The sequence below is a fragment of the Rutidosis leptorrhynchoides genome, chromosome 9, assembly GCF_046630445.1.
Source record: "Rutidosis leptorrhynchoides isolate AG116_Rl617_1_P2 chromosome 9, CSIRO_AGI_Rlap_v1, whole genome shotgun sequence".
Lineage (NCBI taxonomy): Eukaryota > Viridiplantae > Streptophyta > Magnoliopsida > Asterales > Asteraceae > Rutidosis > Rutidosis leptorrhynchoides.
The window spans coordinates 118,990,701-119,009,456 of record NC_092341.1 but is presented as its reverse complement, the minus strand read 5'-3'; the positions used below and the strand labels follow the sequence as shown (position 1 = coordinate 119,009,456).

Sequence of the window (18,756 nt, the reverse complement as noted above, 5' to 3'; positions counted from 1 at the left end):
TGATAGATTAAATGACAAAATATCATCATGTGTATCACACATGTTAAATTTTAACAGAAAAAAAACGACGTTAGTAGGACTATATGTGCAATGTGTGCAAACTATAGGGACCATCTGCATAAAAAAAAACTCTTTTGACCAACCTAGAAATTTGATACAAACTAAAGGGACTATTCGTGTAATTTTGATATTAATGTAATCTAATTCAGATTCAAATTCAAATTTCAAACTTTTCAATTTATATCCGTTGAGATTGAGACTGAACTTTCTCGTTTATAGTGCGCATCACCTCTGTTTTGTCTTCTCCAGTTCTCTCGTCATTGAAGAAAAATGGGGCGGTTTCCAGCTAAAATCGACTACGAAAACATCCGAAACGCTCGCATCTCCGAAAATCAGGTCACATTTTGTACTCTCACTCTTCGATTCTGTATCTATAAACTCGTTTATTTATCGATTATTATTATACAAATTAAATGATGCTAAACTTATTATCTAAAATCACAGGCTCGATTAGCTTCATTAGGGTTACAGAAAACAATATCTGAGCTACGAGCGTTTACAACTCCTGTAAAATCACCAAGGAGGAAACATGTTAAGGGTGCTTACAGTAGTATGCCTTTACGTCGCTCAAATCGATTGCAACAAATAAACCCTAATTCCTCCACTGACTTGATTTCTGCTCGTCGATCTCTTCGACTTCCTCCAGATTCTCCAATTTTGTCCCTAGATGGTTAGTCAATCTTATTTTCATTTTCGGCACTTCAACTTGTTAGTAATAATACACCATTATAATAATACATTAGTATATATCTAGGGCATATTTAGTAAAAAATAAATGACAGTAAGTTGATTTAGCTCGTAAAAACAAGTTGATCAACAAAAAAGTAATCAGTAAATAATTTGTGTTACATATATCTAGTTTTTTCAAAACCTGCATTATATGTTATATGTTATCTATATATGTGTACATGAACCTAATGGTGTTTATTGAAATTTTGGTTTTGGAAAATAGATGATTTTTCTGAAGAGAAAAAGAACAGGCCAGCTAATGCTCCATACGTGGACAAGAGATTGTGTCGATCTGCTGATGTGTCATCCGAATCACGATGCATGAGTAAAGGCAGGGGAAGCATTTACGATCCAGTTCTTGGGATTTGCTGCCACTTCTGCAGGTTCATATCTTATACTCCGTATTATTATGTACATCTGTATGTATTGAACAACTATTCGTATTATTAACTAGAACACACTGGAAAACTAATTGAACCGAACATTGCTATTGCTATCACTATTACTAATATTTTGTATATCGTAATTATATTATATTAAAATTAAAAAGTAGCTAAGATTGAAATTTATATTCAAGGAAAGTGTTGCATCAGTTGCTGGACCTAGTGAATTGTATGTCATACGTAGTATTTTGCTATCCTTTTGCAGAATAGTATACCTACATACAAAGAGATTAACTTGTTTCTAATTCTAGATTTTTAATAATTAAATTAAATTGTGTAGGCAAAAGAAATTGTGTGGTGAAGAAGACTGTAAAAGGTGTAATGATCGTGATCCTGATCAGCCGTGCCTAGGTTAGTGTATATATTCTAATCTATAAATATATATAAATGCTCCTTAAATATGAACTTTTTTAATATGTAAACTTACATATTTCACTCACAGGTAAGACAGATTGCTCGGTGTGTCATTCTACCAATGGTGTTCTTTGTCGAGCTTGCCTCAAGGTCAGATATGGCGAAGGTAAGTCTAAAAAGATCATTCATCTTGTTTCAATCAAAAGTGACATAGATAAAAATAGCTAAATTTTACACCATTAATCTTTTCTTATATAGATTATTAATTAATTAATAATTAATTATCGACCATTAAGTTTTGTAAAGGTATTGATGGTTTCGTTAATTCTGTTTTGGCAGAAATGGAAGAAGTCAGAAAGAACAAGCAATGGAAGTGTCCTCACTGCATTGAAGAAGAAGGTATCAAACCATACTGGATATGTAACAGGTACACCCCGTCATTATTATTATTTTTTCATTTTTTTTTTTTTATCTTTCTAATTAAAAGTGCTCATTTGTCCCGTGAAATACCAAACTTGAGGTTTCTGCAATTCTCACGGTGACCTCTTATGTTTTTTATAGCTCTATCTGTTTAAAGAAGCGAAAGATGGTCCCAACGGGGATTGCTATTTACAGAGGTTTGATATATTTTTCTATGATTGAAACTTTTATGTCGATATCATAAACAGCAGTTTTACATTGTATATATGTATTTTTTTTAACAAAATGTTGTTTGTGTGATGTAGCTCGGGAAATGGGCTATGAATCCGTGGCGCATCTTATGATGGACGAACTTCAACGACGAGCAGATAAAAGATGATATTGACAGTTTTCACTAGTATTAGTGCCCTAGTCTATTTGGTAAGCTAGTCTATTTGCCCTAGTCTATTTGGTAAGCTAGTCTATTTGGTAAGCGTAAGCATTTCATAAACAGAAAAAGACAGTAACATCCTAGGGTAGGGGGGATATGTAGATTCTTTACTACAGTCCTTAGGTGTTTGTTTTATGTTCATGTTAGATTATATAATTTACTACAGTCCTTGCTGCTGGCTCTAATGATTTTAATGCTTTTAAGTTTTAACCGTTCAGTGTTTATCTTAGTCTGATCAAAATTGGCGTTGATGATATAAAATACAAGAGGTTGGGGCCCTAATCTCTTTTTGTTCGAATCATGCTTAGTGTTGAAATCACGAATTTGTTCAAGAAAAACATATAAAATACCAACAACAACAACAACAACGAAACCCAATACCACATGAGTGGTGTATGGGGAGGTGAGATGTAGACAATCTTTTTCCTATCCGAGAATAAAGACAAGTCATTTCTCCACCTAGAGTGAAAAACACTCAAAAGTAGAGAAAGTCATCCCTCTCTCTATTCGAAGGATAAAGAGATTGCTTCCGAGTGAACCTCCGGTCAATAAGTAAATTAAAATTAAATTAAATTAAAAATAAAATTGAGACGCCATGAAAATGGTAAAATCAAATTTCTATGGGTTTTAAATCCTGCTTGAAATTTACTTTAGGCTCTAAGAGTTAGTCAAGTCGCCAATAAATCGACGCTTGCTATTTACTCAATAACTAGAGTCGTCAAAAACATATAAAATACATCTTTGAATTTTCAATGTATATTAAGCTAACATGTAGTTCATCTAGAAATTTAGTATATATGGTTTATATACATAGATTAAGATTATGTATATGTATACGAATGAATAACTGACATAAATTTTGGCAAAAACTCGCCCATTGTGCCACTTTGTAGAAAAGATTAATAAAAATTTTGAAGGTGATTGTCTATGTTTTATTCAAATAGGTAAGGTGAACGGACATAATAATTTCGAATGTCGATACATTAATTTGAGAGTTGCTCACAAATATAAGCCAATTTTTTAAATTAATAATTTATCGATATAATAATATTTCGTTAAATTAATAAAATGTGTCGGTTCCAATATTATTAATTTATAGAGGTTTTACTGTATATCAATATTCAATATAAAGCATTAACCAGACTAAAAGAAGAAACATAATGTTTAAGTTCAAACTGCATATATCATGGTGATATAGGTTTGGATCATTTCTTTCACACCAGAAAATTAATAACTTATAACTTACTTCACTAAAACCACAAATCTCTAATGGCTTCAAGTTCTCTGTTACATAATATATATTACATAATTAGTCGTCTAACATTTCGAATGAGTTGTTGATGGTCATCAATTGTTGCTCAGTTACAAGCTCCAATTGAATTATAAGTAGTTACAAATGGATTTACAATAAAATATAAAACATAAACAATATGATAACTAAAGAGGTATTAAAAATATAGAACATATACTTGGTTATGATACCTGACCGAATGTCATGTTGGCATAATTAGCGCTCGAGATATTGTAGGAACACCGATTTGACAACACCATTGAACCAGAACCAAGATATATAAGAAAACAAAACTAAAGATCCAAGAGAGGTTATAAAGCCCAATATCGAGGATAGCACACTCTAAATGCAAAGGATACTTTACTCCATAGTGAACTTAGTCAAAGGATACTTTACTCCATAGTAAACTTAGTGTTGGGCTTTGCTTACATTTGCTGTCAAGTTTCATCTACAAAGGCATGAAAATGTAAATATGGGTGTAATGAGCATTTAAGTATGTTAATCAAATTGTACATGAGATACGAAGGTGATTTTTATATAGTTGCCCATATTCACCTACTTTAGTAAATCAAAATCAAAGTTTTCGATTAAAAGGAATGGTCAAATAGCAATTCCTTCTTTATTAAGACTAACCTCTTAGTGAGAACCATTTCCCATGAGATTCGATGTATGGAAGTTACTCGAGGCTTCATTCAGTTCACCCACAATACACCAGTGTGCTCCCAGCTTCTGTCACTGACATGTACCCTGCATACATTTATAGTCAATTAGTTAGACAAATTTTTTTATTTTATTTTGACCAACTGATACAAATATATTTTGGTACTTATTCAAGAATCATTTGAAATGTTACTATAGCCAAGAATTAGTAAAACACCTAGCAACTTCTTATAAAAATTCAACCTTGTAACCGATGTATCAAATTAACCTACATAAGAGTCATAATTCCAAACAATATATAGTTATTTTCCACAAAAGGAAACATAAAAGAACACATACAAAATGAAAAACATCTCGTATCTGTGAGCCAGTTAAATAGTATAAGCAGAACCCTTTTCAAGTTAAATTCTAATTTTAGGTCTTATAGCACATCCATCATTAAAATTTTTACTTTGAATTGAAATTTGGGTTAGAACTGATGATAAGAATTAGATTTAAATCCCCAACAAAAACCGGTAGCTTCCACTATCTATGCATAACACAACAGATCATATAAATCATCTTAGCTGATATATGCAACGCAAAATACCTCATCTACTTTCTCCAAGATAACAGTAAAAAAACTACTATAATTTAACCGGCTAACATTTGATCTACATGACAATTATGAAATGTAAGTTTATATTCAAATTGATTGAAATGAAACATAAGTGGCAAATATATTAGTCTTATTATTTTTTGGGTCTAAATCCCAATCTCGTCTTATTTTTGTGAGCAGTTAGAAAAGGTGTAACTATAATCAGAACACATATATGTCTGCGATAATAATGTGACCCCATTGTATTTTATAATGTATAATCAAATCAATAACACCAATATTCTGATTATTGTAAAATTAGCTTTAAAGTCAAAATTGTTCACATAAGCTAAACTTCGCACCAATATGGGCCCACTACTTACCCACAATTAAAGACTACATTGCGGATTAGATTGGTCCAACTTATCTTGTCAATGAAAGGTAAAAAAGCATTCATCCATAAGACCATGACTGAAATGGCAACAACCAACATAGAATTACATTGCACACGTTGAGAATGTTTAACACAGAATCATCTTTTGATATCAGATCGATGAATAAGTGACCATGAGAACCCTGAGTGTAATTCATTCTTCACTCCAAAGAGCTTCTGCAAGTTATCGTATACCTGAAATTTTAAGAGGTAACTATGATCACTAGCCATTAATCAGAATTACTACTACAACAATATGATTAACAGTAAAAATATCAAGAAAAAAAGAGTTGAAAATACCTCATGACACTTCTACCCACAGAATGAAAAGTTTGAATAATTGGTTTCAATTGGCTTGACATCTATTTCGAGTCTAAATGATTCATTATTAATTATGAATCCTTAGGTTCTAATAAAAATTAACGATTGAGAAACACATAGAAATCTTTAACATTTTATACTTACAACGACAAATTTGACTGATGAATATTTGTTCACTTCTAGATTACGGAATCTTGAGATCGTTTTTGTAGCGACCAGACAAAATTGTCATTTGACGGCGCTGTCTACTTAGGTCCCGTTACGTGGTCATAAGTCCTTAAAATGACGTTTGACCAAAATATGTCGCATTCATTTCAAATGTAAAGATGTTTCAAAAAGTAGTTCAACAAGTAGTGACGTTACAACGTTTTAAATACAAATGAAACCTATGCGACACAGTTAAATGTAAAGTCAAAAGATGCTCCATGTATGCATGTATACTCGACATCCAAACATGTATCAAAATAATGAGCGGAAGCATGTAACACGTATCGTTTAAGGACCTGAGAAAAACATAAAAAAAATCTGTCAACGAAAAACGTTGGTGAAATCATAGGTGTATTAGTAAACGTATGTATTTGAACCACAAGATTTAGTATAAGTTGATTATCCAAATCGTTTGCATTCCAAAGATGTTGTTTGTATCACGAGCACCTAATTATCAAGGCTTAACTGAATGTTACCTCTGAATCCATAGTGTTAGAACATACACTATACCGATAAAATTATATTTCATTCGCTAACGGTAGCGAACCGTCCGAATGAGGGTTCGTCAAACCCGTATGGCCACACAACATAATTACTAGCTTACACCCTACAAGTGTAACTAATGATAATTGAATTGAGGATTTTTGTTCTAACTCGTACATGGAATGTTTGTTTTCGTACTTGTGTTCAATGTATAAAAGTATAAATCGTTTATGTTTTCTCATCCCAAGTATAAGTATAAAAGAGTAAAAGTGGGACTATGATCTCACCTTGAGTGCACGAGTAAATAAAGTACTTCATAAAGTAACGTGAGCAAGAATGAATGCTAGTCTTGACCTAAACAATTAGGTCGTATCAATAACGTTAAACACGGTTGGTCAAAGATGTTCAATTAGTCCTATGGCTCATTACGACTCGATTATATAGCATGTGAATCACGTTGTCAAGTTTCATGCAAAATACAAGTATAAAAGCAACTAGAATGATTGCATAAGTATTTGTTTAGGTTTGACTAAAAGTCAAACTTTATCAAAGTCAAAGTCAACGGGGTCGGGTCGGGTATCCGACAATTTTCCCATGACGAGAAATCATATATGAGCATGTTAACCAAGTTTCATGTTAATCGGAGTTGCGGTTAAGCGAGAAAGAAATTTATGAAAAAAAAAACACAAGGAAAGTTGGCCAGGGGATGTGCGCGGTGCGTGCAGGTGTGCGCTGTAGCGACCCAGCAATTTCGTCATTTGACGGCGCCGTCTACTTAGGTCCCGTTACGTGGTCATAAGTCTTTAAAACAACGTTTGACCAAAAGTATGTCGCATTCATTTCAAAAGTATAGATGTTTCAAGGTTTACAAAGTAGTTCGACAACTAGTTACGTTACAAAGTTTAAAGTGCAAATGAAACATATGCGACACAATTTGAAAGTAGCCAAAAGACGCTCCACGTATGCATGTATACTCGACATCCAAGCAAGTATCAAAAGAAATGAGAGGAAGCATGTATCACAAAACATTCAAGGACCTGAGAAAAACATAGAAATCTGTCAACAAAAACGTTGGTGAAATCATAGGTTTTAAGTAAGTAAGTACAAGTGAACCACAAGATTTGTAACATTGATATAATAGTAATACATTCCAAAAGTTAATATTCACGAGCACCCAATTATCAATGCTTAACATTCCTTCCATAGAAACCCATCACAATAGTGTTAGAACATACACTGTTTCTCGAAATTATATTCCATTCGTAAACGGTAGCGAACCGTTTGAATGAGGGTTTGTCAAACCCATATGGCCATATAACATAAGTTCTCGCTTACACCCGGCAAGTGTAACTAATGATAATCGAATTAAGAATTTTTGTTCAAACTCGTATGTAGAATGTTTGTTTTCCTGTACTTGCGTTCACTTAGTAAAAAGAAACGTTTATGTTTTCTCATCCTAAATGTAAGTTCAAAAGAGTAAAAGTGGGACTATGATCTCACCTTATATGCAAGAGTGTAATAGTACTTCGACAAGTAACGTGAACAAACCACAATGCTAGTCTTGACCTAAACAAATAGGTTGTATCAATATTGGAAAACATGTTTGATCAAAGAAGTTCAATTAGTCCTATGGCTCGTTATGACTCGATTATGTAGCATGTGAATCAAATTGTCAAGTTTCATGCAAGATACAAGTATAGAAACAAGTTAGGAAGGTTGCATAATCATTTGGTTAAGTTTGACAAAAAGTCAAACTTTGGTCGGGTCAAAGTCAACGAAAAAGTCAACATGTTCGGGTTGGGTCTCGAACTATTTTTCTATGCTAGTTATTCATATATAAGCATGTTAGAACAAGTCTCATATGAATCGGAGGTCCATAGCGTGCCAAACATTTTTCATATAATTGACAAGTAAGTCAGAACCTGGACACGCCTTAGGTCGCGCCGCGACCCAAGACTGCCGCGCCGCGGCATTTAACGGAAGCTGGTACCTAGTCAGTCTCAAATGTCCAAGTCTCAAATCAAAACTCTTTCAAACATAAATCACAAACCGCTAACACTTAGAACTCGCACCTTATATCGTTAGAAAGCTAATTTGACAAGGAACCCAACTAAAAACATTTCACCAACCAAAAACATTATTTGCAATAACAGACTTTTCAAATCAAATGATCAATCAATGCACCCATTTAATGCTTCAAATTTTACAAGTGCACATTTATGATTCGGGCATTTAATGCATACATAAAACACGCCGTTTTGTAGATAATCAAGCATACAATACAACTAACTACTTACTAACAATAATTCATGGCATTCAATGCATCAAATATTCATTTCAAGCTTATCAAACCCTAACCCAAATTCACCAAAATCACTAATCAAGTTTATGGAGTTTTCTCAAGCAACCTACACATCAAATTGAAGCTAGTGATACTAGGAACCGTTTAATACATGTACTTATATCATTTAACAACATTCAAGCAACCAAATCATCAAATCAAACACACCAAAGTTCATATTCAAGCTAGTTACTTCAAACAACGAAATCGAGCATATAAATCATATAATCATGTTAGACTTGAGTCATAGACACTAATTAACAACTTTATAACTTAAAAACATCAAGAACACAAAATCTAGTGATATTAGAAAGTTACCCAAATGTAATGAAATCGGTATGGAATCGAAGAGGAAGTTGCAAGAATTCCAAATATGTAATTTGTTTTGATTGATGCTTGCTTGAACGGATTTAGATGATGAATCTTCAAATTGGAGAATTGAAAGAAAATAGGGAAGTAGTAAAAGAAAAGAAAAATGGAAATGAAAAAAGATGGGAGGTGGGGTTGACTAGTCAAATGCTAGTCACCTCTTTGGTACTTTGGCGAAACTAGTCCCTCGAGTTCGGTTGCAGGTGCGTGATTTACCTAAACGAGATATTTTTAAAACGTGTATTAACGGGAGATGTTATAAACATATAACGAAATTTAAAATAGTTAAACGGAAAAGTAAATGGAAAAAGGCGGGATGTTACATTACCTACTCCTTAAAAGAAATTTCGTCCCGAAATTTAAGTAGGCGTAGTAGTCGTTGTTTCTTTCTCGGAATCTTGCGTTTCCGGAACCGGGAACAAGTGAGGGTATTTCTTTTGCATTTGGTCTTGCCTTTCCCAAGTAAACTCGGGTCCCCTTTTGGCATTCCAACGGACTTTAACAATTGGAATTCGGCTTTGTTTCAATGTCTTGACGGAGGTGTCCACAATTTCAACCGGTTCCTCCACAAAATGAAGTTTGTCATCAATAGTAAGTTCCTCAAGAGGGATGACGATATCGGGTTTGGCAAGAAACTTTTTCAAGTTAGATACATGGAAGGTAGGATGAACGGAGCTCAATTGAGGTGGAAGATCTAAACAATAAGCAACGGTTCCAATACGCTCCAAGATTTCGAAAGGACCAATATACCGCGAATTTAGCTTCCCGCGTTTCCCAAAACAGATTACACCTTTTCAAGGTGCGACTTTTAACATTACTCGGTCACCGACTTGAAATTCGAGGTCGTTGCATCGTTTGTCGGTATAGCTCTTTTGACGACTTCGGGCCGTCCTAAGCCTATCTCGGATTTGAACGATTTTCTCAGTTGTTTCTTGAATGAGTTCGGGTTCAGTGATTTGTGTGTCGCCTACTTCGGCCCAACAAAGAGGTGAACGACATTTTCAGCCATATAAAACTTCGAATGGTGCGGCATTAATACTCGCATGATAACTATTATTGTAAGAGAATTCGGTGAGAGGCAAGTGCTTATCCCAAGCTTTTCCAAAGTCGACAACGCAAGCTCGTAGCATGTCTTCCAAGGTTTGAATTGTGCGTTCGCTTTGTCCGTCGGTTTGCGGATGATATGCGGTGCTCATGTCTAAACGCGTTCCCAACGCTTCTTTTAAAGTACGCCAAAATCTAGAAACAAAACGGCCATCTCGGTCGGAGATAATTGATAACGGTACACCGTGTCGGGCTACGATCTCCTTAATGTAAAGTTGTGCAAGTTTCTCCATTTTATCGGTTTCCTTCATGGCTAGGAAGTGCGCGAATTTGGTGAGTCGGTCAACCATAACCCAAATAGTATCATAACCGCCAACCGTCTTTGGTAGTTTGGTGATAAAATCCATCGTTATCCTTTCCCACTTCCATTGCGGGATCTCGGGTTGTTGAAGTAGTTCGGATGGTCTTTGGTGTTCGGCTTTGACTTTGGAACATGTCAAACACTTGAAAACATAAGTAGCTACGTCCCTTTTGATGTTCGGCCACCAATATTGTTGTTTAAGGTCGTGGTACATCTTATTGGCACCGGGGTGAATCGAGTATCGTGACTTATGGGCTTCATCTAAAATAAGACTTCGTAGGTCCCCATATCTAGGCACTCAAATCCTTCAGGCGAAATATCGAAGTCCGGTCTCCCTAACTTCGAATCAAGAGATGAGAATGTTCAAGAGCTCGTGTGAAACGTTTTCATCCTTGAGAGCCTCATCTTGGGCTACCCGAATTTGGCTATTAAGGTTTGTGTGGATGGTGATGTTTAAAGCTCGTACTCGAAGGGGCACCGCTCTTTCCTTTCGACTTAAGGCATCGGCTACTACATTTGCCTTTCCGGGATGGTAACGAAGCTCGCAATCGTAATCGTTTAAGGTTTCAATCCACCTTCGTTGTCTCATGTTTAGTTGCTTTTGTTCGAAGATGTATTGGAGACTTTTGTGATCGGTAAAGATAGTACTCTTAGTTCTATAAAGATAGTGTCTCCACATTTTAAGTGCAAAGACAACGGCTCCGAGTTCGAGATCATGTGTCGTGTAGTTTCGTTCATGAATTTTGAGTTGTCGAGAAGCATAAGAAATGACTTTCGTTCGTTGCATCAACACACACCCAAAACCATGTTTCGAGGCGTCGCAATACACAACAAAATCATCGTTGCCTTCAGGAAGTGACAAGATAGGAGCGGTGGTTAGCTTCGTTTTCAAGATTTAAAATGCGAATTCTTGTTCGGTTGCCCAAACGAATTTTCTTCCCTTATGAGTTAACGCGGTTAGAGGACGAGCGACCAAAGAGAAATCTTTGATGAATCTACGATAGTATCCGGCGAGACCCAAGAATTGACGAATGTAAGTAGGAGTAGTAGGAGTCTCCCATTTACTAATGGCTTTAATTTTTGATGGATCGACTTTAATACCTTGGTCACTTACAACATGACCAAGAAATTGAACTTCCTTCAACCAAAATTCACACTTGGAGAATTTGGTATAGAGTCGTTCTTGTCTCAAGAGTTCAAGCACAAGTCGGAGATGTTGTTCGTGTTCTTCTTCGCTTTTAGAATAGACCAAGATGTCATCGATGAACACAATAACGAATTTATCGAGATTTGGTTTGCACACGCGGTTCATAAGATCCATGAACACCGCCGGTGCGTTAGTGAGACCAAATGGCATTACAAGAAATTCATAACTACCATAACGAGTCCGAAAGGCGGTTTTGGAGACATCTTCCCCCTTAACCCTTAATTGATGATAACCCGAGCGGAGATCGATTTTCGAATATACACAAGACCCTTGTAGTTGATCAAAGAGGTCATCGATGCGAGGAAGAGGATATCGGTTCTTAACCGTCAATTTATTTAGTTCACGATAATCAATGCACATTCGTAGGGATCCGTCTTTCTTTTTAACAAACAAAATCGGAGCGCCCCATGGTGAATGGCTAGGTTGTATAAAACCACGGTCAAGTAGTTCTTGGATTTGACTTTGCAATTCTTGCATTTCGGATGAAGCAAGTCTATATGGTGCACGTGCTACGGGTGCGGCTCCCGGAATAAGATCGATTTGGAATTCAACCGGTCGATGAGGTGGAAGACCCGACAATTCGTCGGGAAATACATCGAAAAAGTCACTAACAATTGGCACATCATCGATATGCTTCTCATCGGACTCGACTTTCTTAACGTGGCAAGGATCGCAAAACAACCCTTACGGAGTAGTTTTCTAACTTTTAGGCACGAATCGAGGTTGAGTCTGGTGTAACTCTTATCGCCATAAACGATCAAAGGTTCGCCATTCTCGATAGGAATCCGGATTGCGTTAAGATCACAAAGGATGTGAGATTTCGTCTTGGCTAGCCAATTCATACTGATTATTACATCAAAGCTTCCTAGTTCCATGGGTATCAAATCAATTTCAAACTCATAACCAAAATGTTTAACGTACACCCCCGGTAATATGTGTCAGCACTCAATAGTTTCCCGTTGGCCACTTCAATGGTATAAGTGGTATCTAGTGGAAGTGGTGGAGTGCTAAAAGAATGAGTCAAAGTCTTGGATACAAAACTCTTATCGGCACCCGAATCGAATAAACAAGTAACATAAGTGTTGTTGAGGAGAAACGTACCCGTGACTAATTCATTGTCATCTCGGGCTTCCTCGGTGTTGATGTTGAAAGCTCGGCTGCGTGTGTTGGGGTTATCTTTCTTCTTCGGGCATGCATTTCTATAATGGCCCATTTGGCCACATTCGTAACAAGTGCCCGTCTTTGGTGCATTGGGCCCCTTTCGAGCGATGGGGGCGACACTTTTACATTCGTTGGCCTTATGACCAACTCCTTGGCACCGATGGAAAATTAGCTTGCCACATTCACCAAAGTGATGCTTGTTGCATTTGTTGCAAAGGGGTAGGTTTCCGGCATAACCCTTCTTGCCGTCGAAGGTGTAAGGCTTTTTGGTGAAGTTGTTGTTGTAGTTGTTGCTTGATTGGGGGGATTCCCATTTTCTTTTGTTGCCACCCAATTTATCCTCGGCCGTAGTTGTCGGAACTACGATTTCGTCAACCGTTTCTATCAACTTGCGGGCCATGTTCAAAGCTTCTTGATGATTAGTGGATTTAGATGATATTACCCCGTGTTTGATGCTCTTTGGAAGACCATCCATGTAAAGTTCAACCCTTAAAGCTTCGGGGTTCACAAGGTTTGGGCATATCAAGGCTAGTTCAGAAAATCGTTGATTATAAGCCTTGAGATCGTTTCCGACCGCCTTCAAAGTTCTTAGCTCTTGTTCGAGCCTTCGGGTTTCTTCACGAGGGAAATATTCGACAATCATCTTTTCCCCTAAGTCGGCCCAAGAGAGGGCGTGAGCTTCATCGGTACCCACCGATTGTACATAGGTGTTCCACCATGTGAGGGCGACACCGGCGAAAGTGTGAGTGGAGTATTTGACCTTATCTTGGTCCCAACAACCGCTTATGCTAAAGACGGCCTCCGTTTGTTCGAACCATCGAGTGAGAGTAACCGGTCCCCCGGTTCCATCAAAAGTGTGAGGTTTGCACCCCATGAAGGCTTTGTAGGAGCACCCTTCACTTGAGTTACCAGCTCCTTGATTGTTGTTGTTGTGGTTGTTGTTATTGTTGTTGTTGGAGGAGTGACCGGCCATGGCCGCATCCACGGCAGTGGCTATCATCCGTTGAAGGGCTTGTTCGGGAGTCTCATGGCGTGGCACGCGACGAGGAGGCATTGTTTCTTCAAAACACAAGAATACCGTTGATTAGTATTTTTAATAATACTAATCATGATATGGAATAAGGATAGAGAGAAATTTTTTTTTTTTCTTGACTCGCCTTAAATTCTTTATGCCATAATGTCAGAACGTGACGTGGAACCAGATGGATGAATGTGCCTATTTGTTGGAGCCCGAAGAGCTTTTCTTTGGCCCCAAGTTATGTTTAATTAGGACTGATTTTAATTCCTTTTAAGTTGCATTGTTTCCTTATTTGAATTAGGGTTAATTACCAATATATACCCTATTGTTTTATCTCAGAACGATCATTTTATAATTATTAATAAAGTTTGTTTCTGAATTGTTCTTTTTTGTGAGTAATTGTGTGCAGTTACTTTATTCTAAAGTCGCATTTGCTTCTTTAGATATCTCGTCCTTATTAGTTGGCAATCAGAGCGAGGTTCACTCTTCACGATGACCGGTGATGAAAGGGCCAGGGATAATGATCTCTCTGATGTGATCAAAGGGATCGAAGCCATCAATGCTATGCTCAAGACCATCGATGAACATCTTGCACAGCCTGAACTTGATGTTCGAGAGCTGCAGCAGCAGGTGAGGGAGAAACATAGAGATGGCGATGATACTGAGAGGTTTTCTCTTCGTAGCCGCTCTCGGGTTCCACCCACCAGAGATCCACCTCAACCACCAACCCATTACTACCAACATACCACTCAGAAGCAGCAATCACGATATTATCAGCCACCCATCTTTCAACGACCACTACCACGTATGGAAGACTATGATTCTTCATCTGAGGAAGAATATCAGGAATTCCGTGAAGATGGTCGAGTGACCAGGGGTCGACAACATCATCAAGAGGAGTTCCGGTTAAAAGTGGACCTTCCACCATTTAACGGAAATCTGAACATAGAAGAGTTTCTGGATTGGATCGCAGAAGTTGAAAGGTTCTTCGATTTCTCTGATATTCCTGAAGCTAAACAGGTCAAACTTGTAGCCTATCGTTTAAAAGGAGGAGCTTCATCTTGGTGGGAACAAGCTCAAAATCAGCGCAGGAGATCGGGCAAACCACCTACGAGATCATGGACGAAGATGAAACGAATGTTGATGTCTCGATTTCTTCCTTCCGACTATGATCAGTTTTTATTCGAGCAATACCAGTCCTTAAGACAGGGCCAGAAAACTGTTGCAGAATACACTGCTGAGTTCCTTCGATTGGCATCAAGGAACAATTTAATGGAGACTGAAGGTCAGCAAATCTCGCGATATCTCTATGGATTAAGACCGAGTATTAGAGAGAAGATTGGGTGTCAGGTTATTATGAGTCTCACTGAGGCACACAACCTAGCACGACAAGCAGAAATAATGGGAAAGAGCAGCTATTCTGGTCCTTATAGGGGTGACAACACCCATCGTACAGGGGAGACTAGTCGCTCACCATTTAAAAATAATACGACATCTGATAAAAATAATATATCTGATGCAACTAAAACTGATCCTATCAACAAGAATACTAGCAAGACTCCAATTCCTAATACTTACACCCGACCGACAATGGACAAGTGTTATCGTTGCAATCAAACAGGGCACAAGTCAAACGCCTGTCCCCAATGAAAGTCAGTCAGTTTCACCCAATATAATGAAGAGTTCGAGTATGAAGATGATACTGACGAAGGTGAAGGCATATGTGAGCCTGACGGACACGAGGATTACACTTCAACTCTCGTGGTTCGAAAGGTTTTGCTATCACCGAAAAGGCTGGAATCACAACGGAATCTCTTGTTCCGTACCAGGTGCACAATTTTCAATCAGGTTTTCGATTTGGTCATAGATAGTGGTAGCTGTGAGAACATAATTTCACGTGACTTAGTACACATATTGAAACTACCACTTGAGACACATCCCGAACCCTACAACATCGTGTGGATCAATGACGGACCGGGAATAAAGGTCACTGAAAGGTGTACAGTTCCTTTATCAATAGGAAAATTTTATAAGGACGAGGTTAAGTGTGATGTAGTTGATATGAATGCTTGCCATTTACTCTTTGGAAGACCTTGGCAATTTGATCTTAATACAACCCATGAAGGGAAGGAGAATGTGTATAGGTTCACAAAAGATGGTAAGAAGATCACGTTCCTACCACTGGGATTCAGGCAACAACACGGGAGAAGTGAAAATATCCTCACAATCGTACCCTCTGACTCAATACCCACGAAAGGCATCAAGGCTGCCGGTAAGTTTTATATACTAATCATAAAAGAATTTTTTCTAGCAGGATCAGATGACTCAAGCAAAGCCAAAGTCCTTCCTGAGGCTGTACAACAATTGCTATCACAATTCTCTAATCTCATGCCGGATGAGCTACCCCAACAGCTACCTCCAATGTGAGATATCCAGCACGCAATAGACCTTGTTTCGGGCGCGAGTTTACCAAATCTTTCACATTACCGACTCAATCCGAAGGAGAGTACGATTTTACAACAAATGGTGGAAGAGTTGTTGCAAAAAGGGCTAATTCGCACTAGTATGAGCCCTTGTGCGGTGCCGGCATTGCTAACACCAAAAAAAGACGGTACGTGGCGGATGTGTGTTGATAGTCGGGCGATAAATAAAATTACTGTGCTGTATCGCTTCCCTATCCCACGATTGGAGGACATGTTGGACAGATTATCGGGTGCTACAATATTCACAAAAATCGACTTAAGGAGCGGATATCACCAAATTCGAATTAGGCCAGGTGATGAGTGGAAGACGACATTTAAAACAAAAGAAGGGCTTTATGAATGGCTAGTTATGCCATTTGGGTTGAGTAATGCACCGAGTACATTCATGCGTTTGATGAATCAAATCCTCAAACCATTTATTGATAAATTCGTAGTGGTATATTTTGATGACATTCTTATTTTTAGCACTAAAGAAATCTGAGCATATTGAGCACTTGAAGCAGGTACTACTCATTCTACAGGAGAATAAGCTCTATATTAATACCAAGAAGTGCTCTTTCATGCAAGAAAGCCTTGTTTTCCTTGGGTTTATTGTAAGTGGTGAGGGGATTCGAGTCGATAATGATAAGGTCGAAGCCATTCGCGATTGGCCGACTCTAAAATCAGTTACTGAGGTTCGCAGTTTTCACGGTCTTGCAACATTTTATCGGCGGTTTATCCAAAATTTTAGCTCTATTACAGCTCCTCTAACTGACTGCCTTAAAAAGGGGAAATTTCAATGGGGTAGTGATCAAGACTCGAGCTTTGCCACAATCAAAGAAAGACTCTGTACCGCACCCGTCCTTGCATTACCGAGCTTTGAAAAGGTCTTTGTGGTTGAATGTGACGCCTGTGGTGTTGGGATTGGCGCAGTCCTATCACAAGAAGGACGACCTATTGCGTACTTTAGTGAGAAACTGAGTGAGACCCGCCAAAAATGGTCAACTTACGACCAAGAATTTTATGCTGTTTTCCGCGCCTTGAAGCATTGGGAACACTACCTTCTTTCGGATCAGTTTGTTCTATATACTGATCATGAAGCTTTAAGGTATGTCAACAGTCAAAAGACTATAAATAAAATGCATGCTCGCTGGATATCATTCTTACAACAATTTCCCTTCACATTGAAACATAAAGCAGGTCGAGAAAATCAAGTGGCTGATGCTCTAAGCAGGCGTGCCACCCTACTTGTCACCATGACTCAGGAAGTGACAGGATTTGAGATCTTTCGTGACTTATATACTGATGATATTGATTTTGGGAGTATTTGGTCTAAATTACCGTATGAAGATTACTCTCAACTTGATGGTTATCTTTTTAAAGGTAACCGCCTCTGTATTCCGCACTGCTCATTACGGGAAAAATTGATTCGAGATTTCCACGGGGGCTGCTTGAGTGGTCATCTTCATCGAGAAAAGACCATTGCATCACTGGAAGAACGTTACTATTGGTCGCAATTGAAGAGGGATGTTGGGAAGTTTGTACGACGTTGCTATGTTTGTCAAACCGCAAAAGGGCAGTCTCAGAATACTGGATTATACATGCCCCTCCCTGTTCCTGATGCAATTTGGGAAGATTTGTCCATGGACTTTGTCCTCGGGCTACCCCGCACGCAATGGGGCGTTGACTCTATTTTTGTCGTTGTCGATAGATTTTCAAAAATGGTGCATTTTATTCCTTGTAAAAAGACTTCTGATGCATCCCACGTGGCTCGTTTATTCTTTCGTGAAATAGTTCGGCTTCATGGTGTCCCTAAATCTATTGTTTCTGATCGTGACTCGCGTTTCCTTAGCCATTTTCGGGTCACGTTGTGGCGTATGTTTGACACATCATTGAAGTATAGTAGTACCGCGCACCCTCAAACGGACGGTCAAACGGAAGTGGTTAACCGTACACTTGGGAATCTACTTCGGTGTATTTGTGGTGATCGGCCAAAGCAATGGGACTATGCCCTTCCACAAGCTAAATTTGCTTTTAACAGCGCTACTCATAGTGCTATTGATCGGTCACCTTTCTCGGTTGTTTATCAGAAGGTGCCTCGGATTGTTGCTGATCTAGTATAACTGCTGAAGAAGTCAGATCACAGCAATGTTGCAGCCAAGTTGGCTACTGATTCCACTGATATTCAGGAGGAGGTTCGTAAGAAATTGGAGCACACCAATCAAAAGTATAAGCTGGCTACTGATAAACATCGTAGGGTGAACGTCTTTGAAGTTGGTGACATGGTTATGGTATACTTGCGACGCGAACGTTTTCCTGTGGGCCAGTACAATAAATTGTAGCAGAAAAAGTATGGTCCTTACAAAATTATCCACAAGATCAATG

At 38.0% G+C, this 18,756-nt stretch overlaps 1 protein-coding gene across 1 annotated transcript; it reads left to right on the top strand.

The window, feature by feature from the left end:
* The first annotated feature begins 330 nt into the window (after positions 1-330).
* LOC139865694 (uncharacterized) lies at positions 331-2,611 on the top strand. The gene is made up of 8 exons (XM_071853774.1): positions 331-396; positions 505-730; positions 1,013-1,172; positions 1,513-1,583; positions 1,675-1,752; positions 1,926-2,013; positions 2,148-2,203; positions 2,312-2,611. Exons 1-8 carry the CDS (start codon positions 331-333, stop codon positions 2,383-2,385), a joined length of 819 nt encoding a protein of 272 aa, XP_071709875.1. The 3' UTR covers positions 2,386-2,611.
* The last annotated feature ends 16,145 nt before the right edge of the window (positions 2,612-18,756 follow it).